Raw genomic sequence first — 27,791 nt, forward strand, 5'->3', positions numbered from 1 at the left:
TTTTGGAGATGACGACCTTTATGAAAGCTATGTAGTCAGTGTGAAATGACAAATCTTTCTGGAACCTCTTCCTTAGATTTATGTAACTCAGAAATCTTTCTATTATTATATATATTAATACCCTTCTTTCTCAGAGGTAAACTGATCTGGTAGTGACCATCCACCAGTTTTGCACAACTTGCTACCAGCTCCTTGAACTTGTGATCTTCTCTTGACAAACCAGGTTGTTCAATCTGACTGCATTCAGGGAAATCTACATTAAATTGCTGCTGCCATGGCTGATCCAAGTTCAAAGCTGAAGTCCTGTTAACTGTTAGCCCTGGCAGAGCATAGTCTCTTCCACCACCATGGTGACCACCACTTTCTCCTCTGCCATCCAGTTCCTAAATGGACATTGAACCCATGATCACCACCGCACTTTATTATATTATTTCTGTTTTTGCACTATTTTTTAATATACTTACTGTAATTGACATTTATTTTTTCTATATTATCACGGATTGCATTATACTCCTGCTACAAAGTTAACAAATTAAATTACATATGCTAGTAATATTAAAGCTGATTCTGATTCTGATTCCTTTCAATGGTCCATTTGCATCCCAACCCAATATTATTCTGACTGCATAGAGTCCATCATTAACACCGTTAGTCACTGGCAATGGCTTCAGTGCTTTAGGCACATTCTTCCCTATCAGCAGCTCAATTACTGAATCAATTTCTGGCAAATGAATATGCTTCAGGTGAGACTATTCCTGAAGATCCCTCTGATGAGGAATGTTCCCTTTGTGGACAGGTGTGCTTGTCCGCATATAGATGTTAGGCAGGTCACAGTGGTTTACACTATCTAAGCCAACCACTTCCAATCCTGAAACCACATCAATCCTCACAACCTTCCGTTGACCCATAATGCGTAAGGGAATGCGTGCTCTTTTTCCTGTCAGGTTGAGCTTGTTCATGACGCTCTCTGTACAGAACAGTGCTATACTTCCTTGATTTAGGAAAGCATAAGTCACCACTGTCTTGTTACCTTTTTTAGACTTCACCTGAACTGGAATTATAAGAAGATTACAATCATGATCGCCAGCCCCCATTTGGTCATTAGATACCAGGGTGTTACTCACTGCTGGGTTTAATTCTTTCACAGCTTGTCTTGATTCTGTACCCTTTCCGTTAGAGTGAATATAAAGCACGCTGAGATGCTTGCCACTGTATACCTTGCATGAAAGGCACTTCCTGCAATCCTACCCAAATAACCAAAGCAGATATCATTTACAATCTTCTCATTATGAACCTTTTTCTCCAGCTGAGAACACAAATCCAAAGTATGTTCATCCTAGAAGAATCATCAAACCAATTTGGCTGATGAGACCAATAGTTCTCAGCTCAGTTTTAGCTTTCCTTATCACAGTAGTTACCATGGTGGCAAAGCCGCTTCCTTTAGCTTCAGAATAAATTTGTGACTTAGTTTTGTTTACACCTGTGCATATTGCCGGTGATGTAGCATCTTGTATATTCCAAAATACTTGGTGTGTAACAATCTTTACTTGCCTGTCAATAAAATCAGCAATGTTAGTGAAAGTAATCTTACGGTTGTGCTTTTTTTTGGCAATTTACAGACCACTATTCTCCATTTATCCCTAACCATATAGGCAATTTCTTTTAGACAATTGACATATTAGTAGGCATATGCAGCTGTCACATATGTACTGCTCTTCTTCCATGGCATTGCAACAGTCTCTAAGGAAAAGACTGTGGTCTTGAAGAGCTTTCACATCTTCAGATTTAATATGTGGCCAAGAAAGACAGGCCACTGCAATTTGCTGCTCATTACCAAAATGTTCCTGCAGTAAAGCTTTGACCTTTAGATATCTTTGCTCTGGGATGGCTAGCTGGCAACTTCTCACAAGCTCTCTAGGGCGACCTCCAGTGAACTGTTCAAGGAAATAGAGCCAGTTGCCATAATTGCTAGTCTTGCCTTCAATGCTGTTCTTGAAAGCCCTCATAGATGCATGATATTACAATCGATTGCCATCAAAGATTTAAGTTTCTTTTAGGCAGAGGTGCACTAGGTTGCCATTTCCTTTTGCATTCTTATGGCCTCCAGCACACTACTTAAACTGTTATCATCTGACACTTGATTGTTACCATACTGTAAATTGATATCCTCAGAAGCATCTTGTGCTGTTGGATATGACATAGGTTCAGAGTGCTTCCTTACTGCAAGTTGAGAGTGGGCACCCTGAACTACCCCTTCGGGTCCCAGCTCATGGCTCAGAGACACTTCAGGAACAAATGTATCCACATTGACATCAAGTATGTTGGATTTTCTCTGCGCCATGTCAGCATAGGAACTCATGCCATAGAATTGTCCTGCTGGAGCATCTTTAACACCCACAGCACTTGAAGCTTTCAGCGCTTTCACTTTGGCCAATTTGACTCCAATTTTCTCCTGCAACTTCTACTGCTCTTCCCTTCTTCGTATCTGCTCTTGTTCTTCCAACACATTTATCCTTCAGTATTTGTTGCCTTTGTGCATAACTGGGCTAGATCAGCCTGCATTCTAATGTGCTCCAAGGAGGTATCATGCACATGGTGCTTTGCTTACAATACAATCTGTTGCACGTATATCAGAAGCACTGTTGTCTGGGCATACATTATCCTGTAAATCATCAGCTTTATACATGGTCAAAGCATGCCCTGGAATTTGATAAAGTTTTTCATTTGCTTCAGCCACTTGACCTTCAACATCTTATGTTTGTTTACCTTGCTCTGAGATAGGAGTTAAAGATAACAGCATGTTATGTTGCTTAGTAACAGCTTCACAAAGATTTTTCAAATCTTCCTAATGAGACTGTACTTGCAAGACATTTTCCTTTTCTTGCATAAAACTCCTAATTAATGGTATTAAATCTTTAATCTTAACAATTTTATAATATTCCTTTCAAACACTGTCAATTCACCTCACCAAAGCTTTTTCAGTCATTTTTATTTCTTCTTTAGTCCTGATTTCAAGGACATTGCTTTCAGCTTGACTCATGGTGCTTTCCAAGTGTGCGAACAGCTTAAACAACGTTCAGTTCAAATGTCAGCAATCAAAATATTTCAGCATTTCAACAGATCCAAGTGACGAACTCTTAAGGCTGATTTATACTTCTGCGTAGTAGCCTACACAAGTGGCCTACGCCGTTGTGAGCATCTATACTTGTGTGCTGGTGTGTCTGTGTCGCTCTGCAATTCACCGCCAAAACGCTAGTTGACGGTGGGGTTTCTATGCCGCTCAACACAAAGAAACTCAAACTTCAAACAATGGCGACTGAAACTGAAGGAAGGTGAATTTTCTGTGCTTGTCCGGCCACTGAGAGACGTGGATGAGGAAATGCATTTCAAATATTTTCGGATGTCAGCAGGTAGATTTGACGATTTGGTTCATCGTCGCCAACCATTTATTTTGCATCATTGTACGCACACTATACTCAGAGACTGGCAATCACCATTTGACTTTTAGCTTCAGGTGGAAGTCAACAGGCTGTAGCAGCTAGCTACAAACTGGCGTGAAGCTTGGGGTCCTCCATAATTTCGGAGGTCTGTAAAGCTTTATGGAAAGCACTGCAGCCAGAGTTCCTTCCCTGCCCTTCAGTCGCCCAATGGGAAACTATTGCAGCGTAGGAGGAAATGCGATGCTACCAAGTGGACCAATCACAGTTGTTGCGGTCTGCGTCGCCACGACACATAGTTACATTTTTGGGAGGTGCACGTTAGGCTACAGCGTAGGCAAACGCCACACTATAGAGCATACAGTCAGTGATGACCTTTTCAAACTGTGTCCCAACCTCAAACACGTAGTATGAAATGAACAAAAGTGCATTGCTGCTCCTGGCTTATCAATGTTGCTTCTAATTTCACTGACATGTTCAAATGCTGATTTTCATTTGGTGCAACTGTCAAAATCTTTTAGTTGACAAAACGTAGCGGCTATTCGAACAAACCAACACTGCACAGAGACTAGGCACGGGGGTGGGGACGGTTAATCCTGATTAATGCATCTTCCATAGAATCCAGTAATAATAATGTTCAAATTCGAAGAAATGTGTTAGATCTTTTATTAAGAAACTAGCAAATCAAACAATCTTGAAATGATAAAACTAATGAGATTAAATGTATTTAAGCGGAATTAAGCAAAGAAAAGCAAAGTTAAGCGGTCAGCAGAAAGATATCACACCCAGCAGTCTCTAGCTCTGAGTGCCCCAGACAAAGCATTAATATGTAACTAAAATCTTTGCTTTTACCACACCCCTACCCACATGGCAAATTACCATAATGCACATAATAAATGCACAACACAGGCTACAGTAGCAAATAGATATGTGACTCCTACACTGCTCATAGATAAATGTTGCTTCAAATCTGTGTCAAGAACTTCAATAATTTTCAAAAATTTTCTTGCTAACAGGATGGAAATTTTTCCAAAGCTCCTGGTCCATATGCCGTGAATAAACCTCCAAATACCAAGAAAACTGGCCAATCTACTTTTGCGGATTTTGGTATGATTTGCTTTTTAATGTATTTCAATAAACAATGATTGAACATACAGTATGCTTGTTAAGTATTAAGTGCAGAAAAATGGAAGTTCTTACACTGCAGTTAATATTTTGCATTTTGTTGCTATAAGAAGTAATTGCATTAAATGTTGACCTTCCCTATTGTTCTTGTTATTCAATTACCTTTACTAAACCACTGAAGAATTTTCTGTTTTTTGATCTTGTAATATAATGAAGCTACTTTGATTTTTTTTTTAAGAGGTTATGTATGTGATGTAATACATTCATATAGGTTTTGGAAGCATGCTGTTGGGCTTGTAATCAATAAACATAAATTCAATATATCAAAGTAAATAATGTGAATACTACAAATGGTGGCTAACCGCTGCACTGATGCCCATTTATTTTTAAAAAAAGTAAATTACTACCCTTACCCATCCTAGCCCATAATGTGAATATCAGCTGCCTTTTGAAATAGTCAGGAAGTTCATTCAGTTCAAGGAAAATGCTGGCCTTGTCAGCAAAGGTTACATCTTGTGACTAAATTTTTTAAAAAAGCGATTTCTAATTGAGATAGCAGATTTTATATTTTTAGCTTGTAAGTTCCTTTTAATAAATATCCCTTTCTTTTATAATATCTCTAAATCTCCTTATTATTCAACCACTCAGTTATGCTGCAGTGAGGTGATTTTTTTTTGAGGTGAAAAGTTGTGTTCTGTTTTATCAGGTCCCTGATATTTTCTTCAACAAGAGTCATGGTGATCATTATACTGGGCCACTAAACTGAATTCCAAGCTTAAGTGATAATTTATAGTCATGTACGTGTAACACCTGTATAGCGCTTGTCTTATCTTGTGTGAGTGGTAGCCGCACTCTTTCTCAGAAAATCCTATTTGTATAGTACTACACTAGGTGCTAGTAGGCCATCAGAAGGTCTAGGTATCGGAAGCAGGCAGTGGATAGAAAACACACACTTCTGGAGGTAAGTTTTTATAAAAATAACAATATATACAAAATATTTACATGAGTAAGAACAATTCAAAATTTCAGCATTCTGTTTAGGTTCCAAATCTCAGATATTAAATGAAAACAAAATTCCCATTTATTTAGAATCATTGAGGTTCATTAGAATAACCTTTATTGCTCCAATTTCTCTCAGTAGATCTCGTGTTATTCCCTATTTAAAGGTTTACAGACTAACCTTTCCTTTTTACTTATCCCTAGTTAGTTAGAAAACTAATTGAATTCCTAATCTCAAGTATTATGGTTAGTTTCAGTTTCAGTTCAGATCAGGATGTCTATAAATTCAAGCCTAAAAGGTAAGGTCTCATTGCTAATGTAATGGTTTTTCTGTAGCATCAATGTTTTTGTTCTGAGCAGAGATAACAGGGCTTTGTAATGTGGGGCTATCCAATGAGAGGGATGTTGTTTGTTCTTGTGGGTCTGGGCGCAGGGATTACGTGGTCTTTTGCCAGGGAGAGATGAGAGAAGACGCGAATGGAGAGAGTTGGTAGACCGCCGGACAGAGTGGACTTGGAGCGAGGGTCTGAAGGTCAGTGACGCTTGGAGGAGGTCGATGGTAGACAAGCGGCCTTATCAGTGAGCTCCAACATTGCGCATTAGACTGTTTCATGAGAATGGGCCCTTTTTTTTTCTTTACTAACCATATAGTCAAATTAAGAATTATAAAGCTCAATCGTCTAATTGCATATTGTGTACTGTTCGTTATTTCATGGTACTGATTTGTAACTGGGGACACATCGCACAGCATCCACCCAAACAAAATTTCTTAAGTGTGACAGGGCCAAGGGCTGTCTTTCCCTAGATTAAGCCGCAAGCTGAACTAAGAGTATTTTAATTGCAGGTTTCCCCCGCCATCCGAAGGTAGAGCGTTCCTATGAAACGGTTCGTAAGCCGGAATGTCATAAAGCGAAGAAGCAATTACCATTTATTTATATGGGAAAAATTTGTGAGCGTTCGCAGACCCAAAAATAACCTACCAAATCATGCCAAATAACACATAAAACCTAAAATAACAGTAACATATAGTAAAAGCAGGAATGATATGATAAATACACAGCCTATATAAATTAGAAATACTTCTCTACGATTGCATGCACTGTTCTCCGTAGCGAAAATCTCACGCAAGCGCTTTCGGCAGAAAATTTCACGCAAGCGTTGCTGGCAAAACACTCTCTCCGTAACCTTTAGGCTATGAAGTTGCCAAATCATACCAAATAACACGTAAAAATACACAGCCTATATAAAGTAGAAATAATGTATGTACAGTATAGTATCACTTACCGGAATTGGGACAGCGCCGAGCACACTGATGATGGTGTGTTAGACTAAGTCGTCAGAGGTTGAGGTGGTGTAGTGGCCCCCACCCTCCAGACTGCCGACCGATACTGATCCGCGAAGAATGCAGGGCTACAGCAGTAGCCGGGACGCACCCAGCACATCTTTAAGAAAAAAAGCCGAAATAAACAAGCTAATTAATTAGGTGCCGCCCGACACGTAATTAATTAGCATGTTTATTTCAGCTTTTTTCTTAAAGATGTGCTGTGTGCCTCCTGGCTACCGCTGCATTCTCCGCAAATCGGTATCTGTCCGCGGCCTGGGGATTGGGGTGGTGGGATACTGGGGTGTCATCTCATCGTCGTCTGTTTCCATTAGGGTGAGCAGGTCATCTTCTATGTCTGCCCGCCTCGAAGTCAAAGGTCGAGGATCATTGTCTGCTGTGGCTGATGTGGAAGGCTTGCTTGACTGGATAGCCTTGCGCATTTTTCTATCATACAGTTCTTTGTAAGGACTCAAACCATCTTGTAAATATCCCCTAAGCCGACATACCCTTTCAAAATTAAAGTTGTACTTTATCATTGCAGCGAAAATCTCACACAGTCACGTTCGGTCCGTTCGCTACTGCATTTGGTTTCGATTGTTTTCCTTTCCTCTTCCAATTGCATCCGCTCTTCATCTATCAGTTCTTGGTCGTGGGATGCCAAAACCTCTTCAACATCATCTTCATCAATGTCTACAAGCCAAACTCACTTCGCTCACCATGATCGAAACGCTTAATTATGTCTAGTTTTACGCTAAGTGTAACACCCTTACGAGCTCTTTTAGGCTTTTCTGATACTTTAGAACTCATCTTGCTAACGGCTGCTCACGGGCACGTTTAAGCAATGCCGGCGAGAATGCCGTTCCGAATCCGGGGGAGAGCGGCTACTCGGGGCACGCGCTGATTTTTTCCCGTGCACTCCCTTTTTTCGTAACGGTGAAAACACCTTCTGTTAGCGAAAACAGGGAACTAATGTAGGTCTTTCGTAACAGTGAGGTTTCGTAAAGCGAACATTCGAAAAGCGGGGGACACCTGTGTATGTATATCTTAACTCCTTTCACGACTAATTCTCCATCATCACAACTTCAAACAACGTAAATCTCATTAAATCATCAGTTCTTGCAGAAAACTAAATTCAGATCCTTCAAATAAAAAATAAATTTATACATCCAACCATATTAAATTCTCTACGTCTTGAAACATTTTGTTTCCACACTGGTTCTTCGATCTTGGGTGGCTCGCCATCTTGTTTCTTGGGTCGTTGGATGAAATAGTTGGTCATCCACAGAAAGTTGATTCACAAAACTCATACAAAAAAAAAGACCGATTATACGACAGGATTACAATCTGTAAGTTCTTATAAGCATTCTAATGAATTCTGTTTTCTAATTCAAGTAACTCAATATCCCATTGTCAGTTCCAAACATTTCTGAGTTGCAACACTACTGAACATATTTCACACAAAAATTATACACTCAGAACAGTAAAAGTGTTTTAATTCTGCAAATCTTTTGGTATGATTTAACATAACTAATTCTCCGTTACATGGTAGAGATCTCAGACACTCGTTGCTGCCAAAATTGTCTCACTATAGCTGTTTATTATAGCCATAGCGTTAATAAATCTTTTATTGATATCATCTCCCCTCCAGGGGTTTCACCCTGAGGTTTTTAAGTAAGTAGGTAGAGATACTCACTACTAATTCTACTTTTAACAGTTTATACAGTGGCGTGCAAAAGTTTGGGCACCCCGGTCAAAATTTCTGTTACTGTGAATAGTTAAGTGAGTAGAAGATGAACTGATCTCCAAAAGTCATAAAGTTAAAGATGAAACATTCTTTTCAACATTTTAAGCAAGATTAGTGTATTATTTTTGTTTTACATAATTTTAGAGTGGGAAAAAAAGGAAAGGAGCACAATGCAAAAGTTTGTGCACTCCAAGAGATTTGCAAATTTCAAAGCTTTATAAATACCCTGACTCCTCAAACCTTGTTCCAACAATCAGCAGCCATGGGCTCCTCTAAGCAGCTGCCTAGCACTCTGAAAATTAAAATAAATGATGCCCAGAAAGCAGGAGAAGGTTATAAGAAGATAGCAAAGCGTTTTCAGGTAGCCATTTCCTCAGTTCGTAATGTAATTAAGAAATGGCAGTTAACAGGAACGGTGGAGGTCAAGTTGAGGTTTGGAAGACTAAGAAAACTTTCCGAGAGAGCTGCTCGTAGGGACAAATCAAAACCCCAGTTTGACTGCAAAAGATCTTCAGGGAGATTTAGCAGACTCTGGAGTGGTGGTGCACTGTTCTACTGTGCAGCGACACCTGCACAAATATGACCTTCATGGAAGAGTCATCAGAAGAAAACCTTTCCTGCGTCTTCACCACAAAATTCAGTGTCAGAAGTTTGCAAAGGAACATCTAAACAAACCTGATACATTTTGGAAACAGGTCCTGTGGACTAATGAAGTTAAAATAAAACTTCTTGGCCGCAATGAGCAAAGGTATGTTTGGAGAAAAAAGGATGCAGAATTTCATGAAAAGGACACCTCTCCAACTGTTAAGCACAAGGGTGGATCAATCATGCTTTGGACTTGTGTTGCAGCCAGTGGCACGGGCAACATTTCACTGGTAGAGGGAAGAATGGATTCAATTAAATACCAGCAAATTCTGGAAGCAAACATCACACCACCTGTATAAAAGCTGAAGATGAAAAGAGGATGGCTTCTACAACAGGATAATGATCCTAAACACACCTCAAAACCCACAATGGACTACCTCAAGAGGCGCAAGCTGAAGGTTTTGCCATGACCCTCACAGTCCCCTGACCTAAACATCATTGAAAATCTGTGGATAGACCTCAAAAGAGCAATGCATGCAAGATGGAAGTAGAAGCCTTTTGTAAGGAAGAGTGGGCGAAAATACCCCAAACAAGAATTGAAAGACTCTTAGCTGGCTACGGAAAATGTTTACAAGCTGTGATACTTGCCAAAGAGGATGTTACTAAGTACTGACCATGCAGGGTGCCCAAACTTTTGCTTCGGGCCCTTTCCCTGTTTTGTTATTTTGAGACTGTAAAGGATGGAAATGAAAAAGTAATCATGCTTAAAATATTAAAGAAATGTGTCATCTTTAACTTTATGCCTTTTGGAAATCAGGTCATCTTTTACTCAGCTATTCACAGTAACAGAAATTTTGACCGGGGTGCCCAAACTTTTGCATGCTACTGTATCTTTAGTTAGTTTGCTGCATTTCTCTTGCTTATCAGTGCCTGCATCAGCCACGCCTCATTCTCGCATAGCTTTGTTTCCCCAATTTCTCTCTTTTATTTTTAAATTTAATAGACCTCATTTTCATCCCACCACAGGTGGAGCTTTCTAGCATTACATCTTTGGGTTTAATTAACCTGGGTTACATATGCATGTAACCCATTTTTCTCCCAACTAATATGGAATTAAAACTATACTATCTGGAAACTGAAAATATATCCTTCAGTCTTCTATGAAACTGACAGAAGAGGTATGACGTAGCGGGCCCAATTTACATTGTATGGAAAACATGTTAATTTGTATGGCAATTTTATTTTAAAGAAAGATATAAGGTCACATTATTTAGTGCAACAGAAGTTGCTCCAAAGCAGCTGAAAAGTAATTGAATAGATTTGTAATTTCAATTTGCAATTTCACCTGGACTCTTTGGGCAAAAGGAACTGTTTTTCTCTATAACTCTAAATACTGTCTCGCATTTTATAATAAATTTTGCACTGAGGAAATCTGGGTCATTCATCTGATTTATTTTGGGAGTATGTCCAATGCATTTTAAGGCGTTCAGTGAGCATGTGCAAAATCAGTGAATGAGTGCAATTTACCTCTTCAGAAATCACCTGTCATTTTATTTGTCTTTAGTGCTAACTTAGTTTTACTAAATTCCTCTCTCATTCCTGGGTAGGACCAGACATATGTAGAAAGGACACCAAAAGTGAAGCATATGATTAGTCTGACTGTGTGTTTCTTGTCCCATTTCTGTTGCTTTAGCTGTTATGTTCAGCTGTAAAATTTACACTTTTACTTGTTGGATCCAAGAAAAGATTTCAGCTATTGGGAATTCCCCACAAATTTCTTGTAGCAAAAGCAAGATGTGGGACTAGAGATGAGAAAAATAAATAACAAGGATTTGAAGATGCATGCAAGTGCTGGAATAGGATAAAAAATGTGGTCTTTGGCAAGCCTTGTTCCATTGAAATAACATGGACATCATAAGTTATGCATGGAACAGCAATTTTATAGTTCTTTTTAACAATGAAGCTATACTGCCTTCTGCTATAGTGATTGAATTCATCACTACATCGCATATTTCATTGCTCAAAACTCTGAAGGCAACGCTAAATTCCAAAATGTGACGTAAAGGAACATTAGACATTTTATGGCGCATGCCTCTTTCAAGCAGAGTATAATGTGCTCTTTGACAGTAAATTATCCCTGAGCCAGGTTATTGATGTAACCCTCAGGTTCAGCCAGCATGCATTTGTTTAGGGGAAGACGGCCTCCAGTCCAGCCAAATTTGAGAAATTTTGTTTGTGTGGATGCTGTGTGATGTGTTGCCCAGTTACAAATCCGTATCACAAAATATCAGACAGTACTCCATGGGCAATTAAACGATTGAGCTTTATAATTCTTAATTTGACTGTAGGTTTAGTAAAGAAAAAAAAGAAAAAGGGCCCATTTTAATGGAACAGTCTAATGCGCATGTTGGAGCACACGATTTTCCGTCCATTCTTTCCCCATCGACCTCCTCCAAGTGTCATCGGCTCCTGGGCCCTCACTCCGTCTACTCCGCCCTACGGTATACTAACTCTCTCCACTCACATCTCTGTCTTCATCTCTCGCCGACAAAAGCCTGCGAAATCCCTTCTGTCGGGCACATAAGAAAGAAAAACACCTCCCATCATTGGCCAGCGCACATTCTACAGCCCCTGTTATCTCTAGTCATAACCCAAACACTGCAGCTACAGCGAAACTATTACATTAGCAGTGAGCCCTTTCCTACCATATTTAGTCATGTCCTCATGACTTTGAGATAATTTGCCAACCCTTCCTGCAAAACACAAAGTCCAACCCATAGCTCCCCAAAGCGATAGGGGCCACACACTGTTCTCCCGGTGCTATCTGGTGATCTCCTAATTCTCTGAGAACTCCGTTCCCCATCATCTAACTCTTCAGGTTCCGACACGACTGGGGGTACTTCTGGTCTACAGGGCAAGGCCTCCCCCGGCCTATCACTCATGCCTACCTGTATCTCGGACCCCTCTGTCCCTTGGCCAAGCCCTGCTTCATCCCTTGCAGAGTCCCACTGCAACCCAGGCTGTCCACAGATAGCCCCCCTGATTTCACCTGACTCAGTGGGAGTCTCTTCCTCAAATGCAGCTCAAGACACCAGGTACACGGACTACGTTCCCAAAAAACTCTCCCAAGCCTTCTCCTCACAAAAGGGATGTTTACCCCACCAGAAATGAAACGCTGCCCTTCTCAGCGGGGTCCGGACAAACCAGCACCAATGTATCAGGAACCTCAGACACTCCCACATCAGCCTCCGAGAACTCTAGCTTCACTGACAAATAACCGTCGTATGGACAATCACCAGCACTAAGACCCCAGATCTCCAGTGCATTGAACGTTGTCAATGGTAAATGCTTCAGATACTTGTTGTGAAATGGATTGTACAACAATGTGACCTGTGACCCAGTATCGAGTGTGGCTTTGGCATAAATACCCTCTAAAGCAATACACTGGAACATGGCCCCAGTGAGCCTTCAGGAATACGGTCTTTCGCTCTCAGGGGTTTCTTCGTATATTGATGGGAACGTGTTCCCCTGATGCACCAGGCCATTCCCTCACTGGGTCTCCTCTAAGTTTCCTGACGTCTCTCTCTGCTTGGGTATCCGAGGGCTCACTCTCCCACCTGAAGTATCCCTCTTCATCACAGTTATAACAAACAATACTGGCCGCCCCCCTTCTTGCAGAACCCCAGCCACCCGCAACCCTCTGTGTAATCCGTCCCCTTAGGGGGTCCCCCTCGCTATCAGTCCTATCATATGGTGAGTCCACATACGTAGGCAGAAAGCTTCTCCCCCTTCTTCTGCCGCATGATCTGAAACCTTGTCATGAGCTCCATTGGACCCCCCTGTTGTACCAAATTACATTTTCCAATGCTTCCAAGGATATCGGCAGTGTTGGCTAGGAGGTATCGAGTTTTCACAGCTTTCACCATGTCAGCAGCCCGCCCCCTCAAACTCTCAACCAATCTCTGTGGCTTTATGTCATCAGAGCACTGCCACTCATCTAGCAACTGAGAAGTCTGCTCTGCCCAAGTCTCATACTCCTCTTCCCCCTCAGGGGTGGGCATTTTTCCAGAGAATATTCTTAGTTTCTGGTGGGGACCCTCTGCCTGTGCACTGGGCCACTTATTCACCAGAGAGGTAAGGTCTGATGCCAACTCAGAACTCTCACTTCTCACTGGGGGATGGGGACTACTTAGACATTCCAAATCCGACCACTCCTTCCCCTCACTCCTCAAACGATAGAACCCTGTCTTTGAAGTCTCCACCTCCAGCTACGGGAAGCTCGACTTTTGACTCAGCCCACTCTGCTACACTCCCCTCCTCCCTGACAGTATGGACAAACCATGGCCCCACTTCACCTGGGGCACTAATAAAGTAGCGGGCAGTCCCATTGCTGTTACGTCTACGAACAAGGTCTGTGCCTGCCACTTTATCAAACCTCCGCCCTGCAATCGTAACTTTGCCATCAACTTTAACGGTACTCAAAAGTCAAATTAACAGTTTATCCGGGGTACCCTACTAAACATGTACACATTAGTTACCGGTAACCCTGTGGAGGTACACCACCGCTCCACCCTGGCAGCATCCATACCAGTACAGACTTAAACACACAACCCACTGGTTCAGTGTTCAGGGCAATCACACAGCATCCATCGAAATCCCGAAAGATACCCCCGCGATTGTAACCTTCAGGTTCAGCTGGCATGCTCTTGTCTAGGGGAAGACAGTCTCTGGCCCAGCCAAACTTGAGAAATCTTGTTTGTGTGGATGCTGCATGATGTGTTGCCCAGTTACAAATCTGTACCACAAAATATCAGACAGTACAGCCTATGCAATTAAATGACCTTTATAATTCTTAATTTGACTATAGGGTTAGTAAAGAAAAAGGGCCCATTTTAATGAAACAGTCTAGTGTGCACATTGGAGCTCACGTTTTTCCGTCCATTCGTTTCCCCATCGACCTCCTCCAAACGTCATCGACTCCAGGATCCTCACTCCAAGTCCACTCTGTCCTGCAGTCTACCGACTCTCTCCACTCGCATCTTCTCACTCTTCATCTCTTGCCGACAAAAGCCATTACATTAGCAGTGAACCCTTTCCCGGGGCGTTACATTGACATAGTCATCTGAAATTAGGTCAATTGCTGAATGTTTGCAAGTGAATTTTGGGATATGTAACTATGGGCCAATGATTGCTTTTTTTGGTGATCTGTCAAAGAGCTTGAGTGAAGAAGTTGCTAAGTTTACCCTGTTTAATGGGAATTATGGAAAGAGAAGAGGTGGGAAAATTTAATTTTCTACTCATGCAGACACCTCAATATGCACTTTAGGGAATGCTGGAAGATGGGCAAAAGATATTTGGGATCTTGCAGTCTGAAGAAGAGGAAGACTAAATGTTTTACTTTCACTAATCGGGCAGACTTCTCCTTTCCAATCTTGCTGTCCTATCATTACAAGGGGTGATTGATAAGTTCGTAGCCTAAGGTAGAAGGAGATGAGTTATCTCTTCAACTTCAAACTTTTTGCATAATCACTCAAAGAGTTGAACTGCATGTGCATGTAACAGGACTGTATAATTCATCTCCTTCTACCGTAGGCCATGAACTTACCAATCACTCCTGCTGTGGGCACTTTCTGGAGGTCCAAGATCTGTATGCTCCACGACCACTGGACTAAGTGTGTACATGTAGGAGGGGACTATGTTGAAAATTAAATGTGCTAGGTTTTCTAAATTTGACTCCTTCTATCTTAGGCCACGAACTTACCAATTACTCCTCGTACGTCATAAATAAAAATGCAGCTGTTCTTTCATGGTCCACAATGCAAGCTGTGCCAAGCCTTTTTAACAAAGATTGTTGTACTTTGCCAGTGCTCACTCCACACTAGACTTTCAGCACATGTAGACTTGCAGGATGGTTCTTGGGAACAAAAAAACCTTAGATCAAATTGTTTACAATACCTGTCAGGAACCCATAGACAGATGTTGAAAAAACATGATGTAATGACAAATTAAAGGCACCACATTAGATTATACTTTATACTTTATTGTTGCCAAACAATTGGTACTAGAACGTACAATCATCACAGCGATATTTGATTCTGCGCTTCACACTCCCTGGATTACAAATATTGAATATTAAAAATAGTTTAAATTAGTAAATATTAAAAATTTAAATTATAAATTATAAATCATAAATAGAAAATAGAAAAAATGGGAAGTAAGGTAGCGCAAAAAAACCGAGAGCCGGGTCCGAATATTTGGAGGGTACGGCCCAGATCCGGGTCAGGATCCGTTAAGCAGTCTTATCACAGTTGGAAAGAAGCTGTTTCCAAATCTGGCCGTACGAGTTCAAGCTCCTGAACCTTCTCCCGGAGGGAAGAGGGACGAAAAGTCTGTTGGCTGGGTTGGTCGAGTCCTTGATTATCCTGGCAGCAGTGCTCCGACAGCATGCGGTGTAAAGTGAGTCCACAGACGGAAGATTGGTTTGTGTGATGTGCTGCACCGTGTTCACGGTCTTCTGCAGCTTCTTTCGGTCTTGGACAGGACAACTACCATACCAGGTTGTGATGCACCCTTGAAGAATGCTTTCTCCGGTGCATCTATAAAAATTAGTGAGGGTTTTAGGAGACAGGCCAAATTTCTTTAATTTTCTCAGGAAGTAAAGGCGCTGTTGGGCCTTCTTGGCAGTGAACTCTGCTTGGTTGGACCAAGTCAGGTCATTTGTGGTATTGACCCTGAGGAACTTAAAGCTTTTGACCTGTTCCACTTGCGCACCACCAATGTAAATTGGGTCATGCAGTCCGCTACTCCTTCTGAAGTCAACAACCAATTCCTTCGTCTTGCTGACGTTGAGGGATAAGTTATTGCCTTCGCACCATGCCACCAGGTTCTTAATTTCCTCTCTCTACTCAAAGTCATCATTACCCAAGATACGGCCTACAATTGATTAGATTAGATTATGAGGACACGCAGTCCTCTTTTATTGTCATTTAGTAATGCATGCATTAAGAAATGATACAATATTCCTCCAGTGTGATATCACAGAAACACAGGACAGACCAAGACTGAAAAACTAACAAAAACCACATAATTATAACATATAGTTACAACAGTGCAACAATACCATAACTTGATGAAGAGCAGGCCATGACACAGTAAAACAGTTCAAAGTCTCTGGAAAGTCCCACATCTCACACAGACGGGAAAAGGAAGAAAACTCCCTGCCATGCCCGACCACAGTCCAACTCTGCGTCGTCCGAAAACTTCGAGCTCTGATCAGCCCTCTGACACCGAGTATCGAGCACCATCTCTATCCAAACGCTTCGACCTCAGCCTCGGTCGCCAGCAGCAGGCAAAGCCGGGGATTTTGGGGCCTTCTCTCTGGAGATTCTTGATTGCACAGTAGCAGCGGCAGCGAACCGGGCATTTCAGGAATTTCTTCAGATGTTCCTCTGTGCTTCTCACGTCTGTCTCCATCAAATCAGAATTGTCCACGGCCCCTATTTAACAGATACGATATTATTTCACCGGAGAGTTGCATGCGCTGCGTCGCGCTGCCACCTTCTCCTCCCGCCTCAGGTTAAATGATCATGCTACAGGTTAAATGATCAGACCTAGAAGTCAGATTTGAAATTGACTTTTAATGTAAACAGTTAATTAAATTAGTGGTTCTTAACCAATTTATCCAGAAAGAAATTCTACTAATGGGTAATCTTTCATTAACTTACAAATTGTATTTTAATTTCCCAAAAGTAAAATACTGCAAATCATGGAAATCTGAAATGAAAACAAAAAATGCTAGAATATGCAACAATTTAGTTACTGTATGGCAAAAACAACTGCATTCATGTATAAAAATGCTAAGCTAGCTCTTTTAAGCAATGCAGACCCAAGAAGCAGCACTCAGAATTATTTTTGGAAGATGAAACAAACATTCCGCAATTGGAAGTGTGGATTCTGTTCCGGTAATAGATATGGAATTGTAAACCTGCTGTGAAACAGCAAGATGCTGATGAAGACATGTGACTGCTTCTTTTATGTTTTACTAAAGTAGAGATTCTGCTAAAAAAAAACAACTAAGATTCATAAATGAATACGAATTCAACATTTTGTAGATATATTGTTTTGTTGCTAGCCGGTGAGCTTTCTACTCCACTTGCTTATTTAGGCAATTTAAGCATGACATTTTTTGTGCTAATTATTGGTCCCACTGAGCAGGTCTCTGTTCATCTGCAAGTGCTTGTCCCTGAGGCTTTATTTGCATTTAATTAGGAAGCCTAATTTCCTGGGAACAGACTTGGCACAACAACTGCATATTGAATGGCTTAAGCATAATTCTAGATGGTAAATAGCTTTGGAACTCCAGTAACCTGAATGACCAAGTCAGCACAGAAGCTCATCTGAAAATTAACAGAAATGACTTCACAGAAAATAGATAGTTCCTTTGTAAACAAAATAGGACATCAGTTCCTGTTGTTGAGAACAGTCTAAAGTGGTCAGAAAATCATATATTCAGACTGAAGTGATAGTAAACTACAATCACGGTATTGAGCATATAACAGATCTTTGTGATCTTCCCTAGTGATTGGCTCAATTCAAGTATGTTTATTTTGATGAGAATTAACTCTAACTTAACTGTTCAGTATAAGTGTGTATAACCCCCTGGTAAGCCTCAGGTTCGCTTAACTCGCTTTCGTCTAGGGGGAGCAGCCTTCGGCCCCGCCAAACTGGGTAATAAAGTTTGTGTGCATGCTGTGTGATGTACCCCAACTCCCCAAATAACAGACAATACACCATATGTGATTAAACGATTACACTTTATAGATCTTACTGGAACTATGTAATTAATAGAGATAAAATATAAAAGGAAAATAAAAGGCGCCGAACTTATCAAAGTTCAACCACTTCGTGCACAACAGTTAGATCTCAATTAACGGAGTCTTCTTTCCACCATTCGATCCCCTCCGATCGCCTGGGATCAACCACAGTGGTCGACCAGATGCTCCACATGAGTCTGTCCTCGTCTCCTCTCCGCGCCAAAGACCCTGGCCCTCGGACTCCCATCGGCCAGCTTACAGCATCGCGTCTCCTCTCTGTGTCCCCATCACGCCTTCTCCCTCAAAGCCCGCGAACTATAGCTTACAGACACACAAGAAAGAATAACATCTATCCCAATTGGTTAGCAAATAAATACAATTCTCTTTTTAACCCAAACAAGCTGCTAGAGAGAGAACTTTCTCAGCGTTTATTATTACAGAAAAGCCATTTTAATTGTATCATAACAAAGAAGCCATTTTGTCAGCCTTTGCAGTAACATAAAAGAAGAAACCCCTTACATGTGTATATTGTTCCTGGCCATCCCAGTACACCAAAATACCATTTTAATCTATTGTTCTGGTAAATATAAAAATCAACTTTCTAAAAACATTTGCAGACTTTATTGTTCATTCAATGCTGTCTTTAGAACGGGGTTACCAACCAGGGGTTGAACTCCTCGGTTAATAGTAGAGGTCCATGGTATAAAAAAGGTTGGGAACCCCTGATTTAGAATATAGTGAAGAGTCACCTCTTGAACAGCTACATTTCTTAATATAAAGAGCACTGCTTGGATGAGAGTTCCAGACTTTAGATCCAGTGAATATGAAGGAGCTCTGATATATTTGCACATTGGAATAATGTGTATTTTGGAAAAGAACAGAAAGATGGTGGTGTTTTCAAACACATGCTACCTTTGTCTTTGGTGGTAGAGCATCTTCAATTGCTGAACAGTTTCAAAAAGTAAAATTAATTATTATAGAATAATGGTGAATACACTACTTCTGACCTAATGATGAAAAGTAGGTAATGACGCAGCTGAGGATGATAAGGTCTAGGAACTCCCCTAAGTAATCTCTGCAGTAATAACAAAGATGATGGACCTCAAAAGCCATCTTCCTTTGTTCAAGGTTTAAGCTAGCCATTGAAGAGATTTCTCCTTGATATACTTAACTAGTGTCCCTTAAAGCCTCATTCAGGTAAATACTATCTTGTCTATAAAATTCAACTGTTGTCTTTGTACTAAGTGGACTGGAGCAGAATGATTGTTGCAAAATTGAAATTGGGCATTTCCCACTGAGATCCAACTCAAAATTTCAAATTTTCATTTTGCATTCTGTTTTCGAATAGAGATTAGTAATAAATAGATAGATAAGAATTGAACCATGGAAAATATGATCCACCCACTTGGATAACTGAATAAGTGTTCAAGGTAAATGGTCATGGATTAGCACAGTGTGAAAACAGGCTTTCAGTCCAGCTAGTCCACACTAATTATTATGTACCCATCTCACTAAACTCATTTGAACCTCCCCATTTTCCCATTGACAACCTCTAGTTTCTAGTGGGCCCTCAGAGAAGCCAATTAATCTGCCGACCCATCACCTTTGTGATGTCGGAGTTAACCCAGGCAGTCACAGGGATAATGTACAAACTCCAGCAGACAGCATTGGATGTTAGGATTGAAGATGAGTTACGGGCACTATGAGGCAGCACCATTAGCTGCACCACTGTGCTTACTGCCTCAAGCCCATGCTCTCAACCAAAGCACCAGTTATTGTTAGGTTACAAACAGTCCGCTGGAGAAACTCAGCAGATCAAGTAATACTTGTCAGGGTTGCGGGGGTGAGTGGGAGATGAACTAGGACATAGTATAACACAGTACAGGCCCTTGGCCCAAGGTATGGTCGTGACCTTTATCAACCTACTCCCTTGTCAATGTTTTGTGACAACCTGCATCAGGACTGCTCACCACTAACACTTATCAGGCCACTAGCACTCTCCTTACTCTTTGATATGTCCTTCAAGTCTCTTGTGTCAGCCTATTAAAGGAATTTAGAAAGGGACTTGAGCATGGAGAGTGGCAGTATTTTGCAAGGATGGATTATTACATTTGAAATACTTGTTACATACACCTGTTAGAGTGCATTCTCCAGTTACCTTATAAAGTAACCATAACCTTCAGCCAGGAGCAGACGTCATCAGGTGGTTCCCAACCTTCACTGAGTGTTTCGACCCTTAACCACGACACACTCCAGTTGGTGGGCCGGCAGTGGTGGCCAAATCACTGCCCATCTGTTCCTGGCTTCCAGCTCCCCTCCTCTTGCCTACTCCAAATCCAACAAGAGGCTCGTTCTGCTTCTTCCCCCATCCTACGAGCTGCTTGTTTTTTGCTCCTTTCGTCCAGGCCCAGATCTGACAACAACCTCCATGCTGATTTGGCTGGGAAACCTCTGCAGCCGATCTCCACAGGGAACAACCATGCCTACCATCCCTTGTCTTTACACTCCTGCAGTAAGGGCTGGTACTTCAAGGCCTTTCTCTCGTGGGCCTCTTCCCACCCCTCCTCCCACGGCACAGTCAACTCAACCAGAATTATTTTCTTGTCTTCGGCTGACCACAGTACAATGTCCGGGCGTAGGGTTGTGTGCACCACATTGGGGAACTGCAACCTCCTTCCCACATCGACCCTCATCTCCCAGGACCTGGCCGTTAGCAGCAGATTGGGCTTTGGTTGTTTGATTACGAAAGGCCTAGCTCCCTCTTTGATGAAGGTGATGGCCTTCCTCAAATCTGTGCCAGCCGTCCTCTTCTTGCATCTCTCCCGCTGTAGTGTGTCAGCAAGAGCCAGAAGCACCTTATCATGGCGCCACCTATACTGTCCTTGAGTTAGAGCTGTTTGACACCCGGACAGTATATGAGCCAGTGTCCCCTTTTGACCACAGAGCTTACAGTTCAGGTCCTCTCTCATCCCCCATGTGTACAGATGTAACGGTGAAGGAAGGGTGTCATACACGGATCGCAAGAGGAAGGAAATATGGAAGGGCTCCAGTCTCCATAACTCTGCCCATGAGATCTTGCGCTTAGGCAGATCCCATTTTGTCCAGGCACCCTGGGACCCTTGTTCCACTGCCTTTGAAATCCGCTTCTCTTCCTCACGGATCCGTTCTTCTGCCTGTATCATGTCTCGCCTGTTTCTTATGCTTGCGATTCCCCACTTCTGGAAGTGAACTGAGCCGAGGCCTTGCCGCCCGACGCAGGAATTGCCGATGATATCTCGCAGCTTCAGAGAACACACTGCCTCCTCCACAGCTGCATTGGCTGCCCACTTGCGCCCAGATCTGGTTGTAACGCCTGCTTGCTTTACCAAGATGTCATTAGAATCTCTCAAGCTTAATAAAGCTCTGCATTTTGCCACCTTGAATTCCTCCACAACAGATGACAGGGGAGGCTGCAGTTGCCCAGAACGAATGTGGAGGCCCACTGAAGAGAAGCTTGGGGGGACTCCCAACCATTTCCACAGGTGCTTGTTGGTTTTCCTCTCGATGCCCTCTACGGCAGTCATGGGGAACTCATAAAGTGTGCAGAGCCAGAGAAGCCTGGGCAGAATGCTGTATTGGTACAGTCAGGTCTTGAATTTACCCAGAAGTCCTGATTTGTCAATCTTCTTCAGCCATTCCTCTGTCTGCTTCACAGCATTGGTGACATTGGCCCCATCTGTCAGTGACACATTAAACCACTTCCCCAAGCATTTTATCGGGTTATCTTTGATGGAAGGGATGACCTCACCCTGAACCTGGAGGCTAAACTTGCTAGTAACTTTGCCCTTTCTGATCACCATGCACCTGGACTTCTTGGCCTTGAAGGACATCCTTGCCCAAGTGGCTCCATTACCCAGGGTTTCCAATACCCATCTTGCTTGGACTTGTGACACAGTTGTTATAGTGATGTCGTCCATGAACCCTCGTAGAGCCGGCTGAACCATACCCGACTCCAGCGTTGGGTTGCAGGTTATATCTTCTGCTGCTGATAATAGGAGGTTCATTCCCATAATAAATAGGACGGGGGAGATGGTGCACCCTGTTGAAATCCCCTTCTGGAGGTCCTGCCAACTAGTTGTGAAATGGGCTGATGTAATTCTGAGTTTGAACGCTTCTAGGTAGCTGGTGATCATGTCTCGAATAGCCACTGGGATGTAGTAGTGGTCGAGTCCTTCTAGGGTGAGGTCATGTGGAATAGACCCATAGGCGTTCGCAAGGTCTAACCAGACAACCGTTAGTTTGCCTTTTTTCTGCTTGGCCTCAGGGATCAAATGGCCAGTCATTGAGGTGTGCTCCAGACACCCCGAAAAGCCTGGAATACTGCCTTTCTGGATGGATGTGTTGATATAGCAGTTCTGCGTCATGTAAGAAGTCAGTCTTCTTGCGAGCACAGAAAAGAAAATCTTACATTCCACATCCAGGAGAGAAATTGTCCTAAACTGGGCAATTGTGGAAGAAACCTCATCCTTTGGAATAAAGCATCCCTCTGCCAATTTCCAACTTGATGGAATAGTACCTTTGGCCCAGATCTTTCTCATGACCTTCCACAGCCTCCGAAGAAGCTTTGGGCATTTCTTATACACCTTATAAGGTATGCCGCTTGGGCCTGGGGCAGCTGATGCTTTAGCTTTCCGGAAGATGTCCTGGATTTCCTGCCATGTGGGCTCCTTCACATTCAGCTCAATTGATGGATTTTCCAGTCTACGCAAAGCCCGATTAGTTCCTAGTCCCTGACCCCTCCGTGGGTCGCTGTGTGCCTCCCGCAGGAACTCCTCTACCTCTGGCTTCGAGCTAGATGGTATACCAGATTTTTGTTGGCCAAGAAGAGTCCTAGTGAAGCTCAGTGGATCTCTCACAAACTGCACTCGCCTTTTCTCTTTCTTCCTTCTTTGCTGTCACAGATGTTCCACCCTCCGGAGTTTGCACAGCTTTTCCTGCAGCATACTGGTTAAGTCCTTGATACCTTCTTTCTCGGCCAGCGAGCTGGTTTTAAACCTCTTGTTGAGCGCCTTTAATTTGCCTCTCAAGCGACGAATCTCCGTTTCCCTCCTATATGGTTGCCACGGTAACTCCGGCTGGCTTTTCCACTCCATTCGGCCAAATCGTTCCTTAGTTAGATTGTACGCTATGGCTGTGAGTGAGTCGATCTTTCTGTGTACTGGACCTGCTCAGGCAACTTCCAGGATGCCGTCTAGATCATCATCGAACTGCACCCAGGCGACGTTATCTGACGATCTAGGCCATTTGATCCTGTCTTTCCTTAACGAGTGGATTGGGGTAGCCAAAGAGGAACTCACTAGGTCTGTTGTTCGGTGCTGTGGCGACTCAAGTGCGGAGAGATCTTCAGCTCTGTGGAGTGCTTCCTGACTGGAATTCTCCTTCGTCTCACTGGACACTAAGTCTGTGCGCTGCACTTGGGTCCCATTGATCCATGTCTAGACTTGCTCTGGTGTATCTTGAGCCCTCTGATGTTTCTGCAGACTTTCCTGTAATGACACCTTACCATGAATTCCTCTCCAGTCAGTGTTGTTTGCTTTAGCTTCCTCGTCCTGGCCTCGTCATGTTTCCTGTCCTGGCCATTGCTGGTATGACCGTCCTTTTGAGTCTCTCATTCCACCCCCCCCACCCCCCCCCACCCCGGGAGACTCTGGAGGTATTGCTCTGCGTGTTCAGTCGTAGCTTGAGTGTCTCTCCAGTTTATTTCATTCTTTCTCTTCAGTGATGCTTGGTTACTTAGATAAAGCTTGGTTTCCTCCATTTCGATTGCATCTATTATGTCTTCTGAAGTGATGATAGGTACAAAATATTTAAGTGCCTCAACTGCTTCTTTCTTCTGCATTGTATTCTCTCATGTTACCAACCCTATACAACCCACCTTTTTGGCTTTTTTTGTTAAAGTGTTCTCCAAATAATTTTTGATCACAATTGCTGTTTCTTCAAAATCTTATACTCCTTAGACTTACTACTTTTTTAATACTCTTTTTGGCAGCATTATAAGCTTCTTTTAATTAAGTGCCATATTTAATCTGCTTAGTAAGCTATTGTGAATTCAATTTTTGCATCACAATATCTACATTCTCCAACAAATGTGAAAGCCATATAATTTAATGAAAAATGTTCAGAAAAACACCTCAAGGGGAGAAATGTGCAGGGAAAAATATTCTTATATGATTTCAACGAGTCTATTGCAGTTACTACCTTTTGCTTTTAGGAGATTAAGTCTACCTTCCCAGAAACAGTTCAATTCACTTTAAAAGGAACTCAGTGAAACAGTAACTACCAGACAACCCAATAACCTATTTCAGGGGTCCCTTAGTCCCTCTTTGAAGTTCTAAACAAGTTCTGGCATTGCATAAATAAAAATTAATAATATGTACAGGTATTTATTATGCTTTATCATTATGATTGCTTTCCTTGTTTACATTGATATATAATTTACTTTCATGGCAATTACTTTCAAGCACTTAAGTAAGTTGAAGATTTATTTCTCTTACAGATGGAGATGGACAGCAGGAACATTTATTGCCTGTATGCACAGACGAGAACTGCCATGAAAGTGCCATTTATCGGACTGTGCCAGGCTCTGAACAGGTATGGCCAGCATATTAATGCCTGACATTAATTTTAAAGAGAAGTAGTATATTTTGGTAATATAATATTGAAACCCCGCTGATTTCCTTGGCTGCGCAAGTCTAGGGAATACACACTCCGGTCCCGCCAAACCAGTGAAATTGAGACTGCACTCCCACCCCAAACTGCAGTTTGTGTGGATGCTATGTAATTTGCTACCCTGTTAAAGCTCAGTGCCAAGAAACAACAGACAGCACACTGCATACGATTAAAGGAATTATATTTGTGGATCTTAACTGAAAGGTTAGTAAAGAAAAGAAAGGGAAAACAGAAAGGTCCCATTATAATTAAACAGTTAAATGTGCACCAGTTGGAGCTCAATTCACCGATCCTCAGTCAATCTTGGCACCTGGCTCCATCGAAACACGATCTCCCCACCGGGTCATATCCTATGACTGGTTCCCTCCGGTGTCTTCTCTCTTTATCTCCTGCTGAACAGCCCCAACTCACATTCCAAAGCACCCATTATCTTTAACCATAACTCAAACATTGCTTCTACAGAAAGATCATTACATTAGCAGTGAAACCTTTCCCAGGGTGTTAGAGTGTTACAAAATAAAATAGATTTTTTAAATGTGCTTAGGATTTTCTTAATAATTACCAAATGGATTAAGGTACCAATTAGACTAATAATAGAACAAAAAAATATGTTAGAAGAATTGAATGAGTTAAGCAGCATCTTTGGAGGGAAATGATGCTTACTCTTATAATTGGTTAAAATTTAAATACATCTTTATTAAAAAAATAAGCCATGTTTAACAAAACTCCTTGTACTACAGTGGAAATCAGAAGGTAGTGGTAGAATCTTATAAACTTCCCAATAGTTATGGGACTTAGAGGTCCAAATTTGTAGAGATAGACATATTGCAGAAATATAAGGTTATGATAGTAGGTGATTTTAACTTTCCACATACTGACTGGGATTGTAAAGGGATTTTAGTGAAATGTGTTCAGAAACTTTTCCTTATTATGTAGAGATACGAACTAGAGAGTGCAGTATTGGACTTCTCTTGGGGAATGAAACAGGGCAGGTAACAGAAGTGTGTGTAGGGGGAACACTTCGGATCAAGCCATCATAATTCCGCTAATTTCAAGATAATTATGAAGAAGGACAGGACTGGTCCTCGGGTTGAGATTCTAAATTGAAGTAATGTCAATTTTGATGGCATCAGTGGTGAATTTTGGATAGGTTTTTTTCGGCAAAAAGATACTGGATAAGTGGAGGCTTTCAAGAGTGAAATATTGAGACTACAGCATCTGTATGCTCCTGTTAAAATAAAAGGCAAGGCTAGAAGGTTTAGGGAGCCTTCGTCATGAGGGATATTAATGCCCTGGTAACAAAATAGAAGGTAGCACATATAGACAGTTATGTTCAAATAAGATGTTGAGGATAAGAAATGCAAGAGAACACTTAAGAGAAACCAGGTGGGCTAAAAGAGGACATGAGGCTGCTCTTGCAGACAAATTGAAAGAGGATCCCAAGGATATCTATAACTGAATAAGGGATAGCAAGGGACAAAATTGGTCCTTGTGAAGATCAGCATGGTCATCATATACATGTAGCTGAAAGAGAGGGGGAGATCTTAAATGAATTTTTTGCATTGTCTTTACTCTGGAGACAGACACAGAGACTATAAAACTGAGGTAAAAGAGTAGTAAAGTCGCTTGGATTCTGCACTTTGCAGACCTTTAAATGACCTTTGCAGTCTTCCGTACTCATTTTTAACAGGATATGTCTAATTTAAAAGCCATGTTCTGCTATATTTCCTTATGTAGCAGATGCACTCCAAAGGTAATGACTACAAAAAGAAAGATAATTTAACAACATTCCAGTTCTTTGTTTTCTTGTAATGTGGCAGATCCAACACTGATGGCCAAGTCTACAAGAAATTGGTGAACTGAAGGCACAGCATTGATATCTCAGTCAGAAGCAAGTTTATTTACACTGTCATATATGACAGGAAATTTGTTGTACACTGAATACAAAAACATAAGATTACATATTACAAAATAAATAGTGCAAAAGAAAAGGATTAATGAGTAACACACATTGCTGGAGGAACAAAGCAAGTCAGGCAGCATCTGTGGAGGGGATAATTCATGGGTTCTTGGACCATTCAGAAATCTGATGGGAGAGGGTGGAAAAATTGTTCCTGAATCACTGAGTATGTATCTTCAAGTTCTGTGAACTCCTTCCTGATGTTAATAAGAAGAGGAGTTCATGTCTCAGATGGTGAAGGTCCTTAATGATAGATGCTGCTTTCTTGAGGCACTGCCTCTTGAATATGTCCTCCATTGTGGGGAGGGTTACACTCATGATGGAGCTGTCTGAGTCTACAATCCTCTGCAGCCTCTTGTGATCCCGGGCATTGGAGGATTTGTCTCAAGCTGTCATGCAACCAGTTAGAATGGTGTCTATCATACATCTATAGAAATTTGGAAAAGTCTTTGATGTGTTACGTACCCCGTATTGGGTTAAAGAACCAGAAGAAATAGAAAGCATCTTGGAGTCTGGTATTGCTGTTAACTAATGCTATTTATTAGTAACTACACAATACAGTAATATAAATTCAGATAAATCAAACAGGTTAGCAAAACTCATGCATATATAAGTGTGGAAATATAAAAAACCAAGCTTCTTCAAGCCTAGGGGATAAATGGATACAGTCTTATGATGATGGGTAAATGAAATCAGTTCAGTTCATGGTATTGAGTTGTGTAGTGATGGAGAGAGAGAGAGAGGTGTTGTGGTTGTCTGAGTAAGCCGATGCTGTCAATTCTTCCCATTGTCTTCCAAAACTTCCAAGTTAGCCAAACTTGACCAACTTAAGAGCGCCGTCTTCAAGTGATAGCCTACCAACCCAGGCAAAGGTTAGGCACACGGGACTCCACAGGGTCGCTCTTTCATGCACTAATTATCACAGATCGATCCCTCACAATCGATCTTCAGTCCCACACTCATGGGCACCTGAACAGGATAGTGGTACTTCACCACACCTTAGTGCGTCTGCCTGTCCTGTGAAACAAGCAATTACGCTGGTTTAAATACTGTTGTGCTGAACACCAGCTGTCCACCAAGTAGCTCCTCTCTTCTC

General features: G+C 41.8%; 1 protein-coding gene across 2 annotated transcripts in view; it reads left to right on the forward strand.

Annotated features, from left to right (window-relative positions):
- itfg1 (integrin alpha FG-GAP repeat containing 1) overlaps positions 1-27,791 on the forward strand; it is a 261,975-nt gene that overhangs the window by 93,572 nt on the left and 140,612 nt on the right. For both annotated transcript variants that reach the window (XM_072279639.1, XM_072279638.1), the window contains exons 8-9: positions 4,454-4,544; positions 24,563-24,657. In XM_072279639.1, coding sequence (XP_072135740.1) covers positions 4,454-4,544; positions 24,563-24,657 — 186 coding nt within the window. The remainder of the gene's footprint in view (positions 1-4,453; positions 4,545-24,562; positions 24,658-27,791) is intronic.

Source organism: Mobula birostris, chromosome 15 (assembly GCF_030028105.1).
Source record: "Mobula birostris isolate sMobBir1 chromosome 15, sMobBir1.hap1, whole genome shotgun sequence".
NCBI lineage: Eukaryota > Metazoa > Chordata > Chondrichthyes > Myliobatiformes > Myliobatidae > Mobula > Mobula birostris.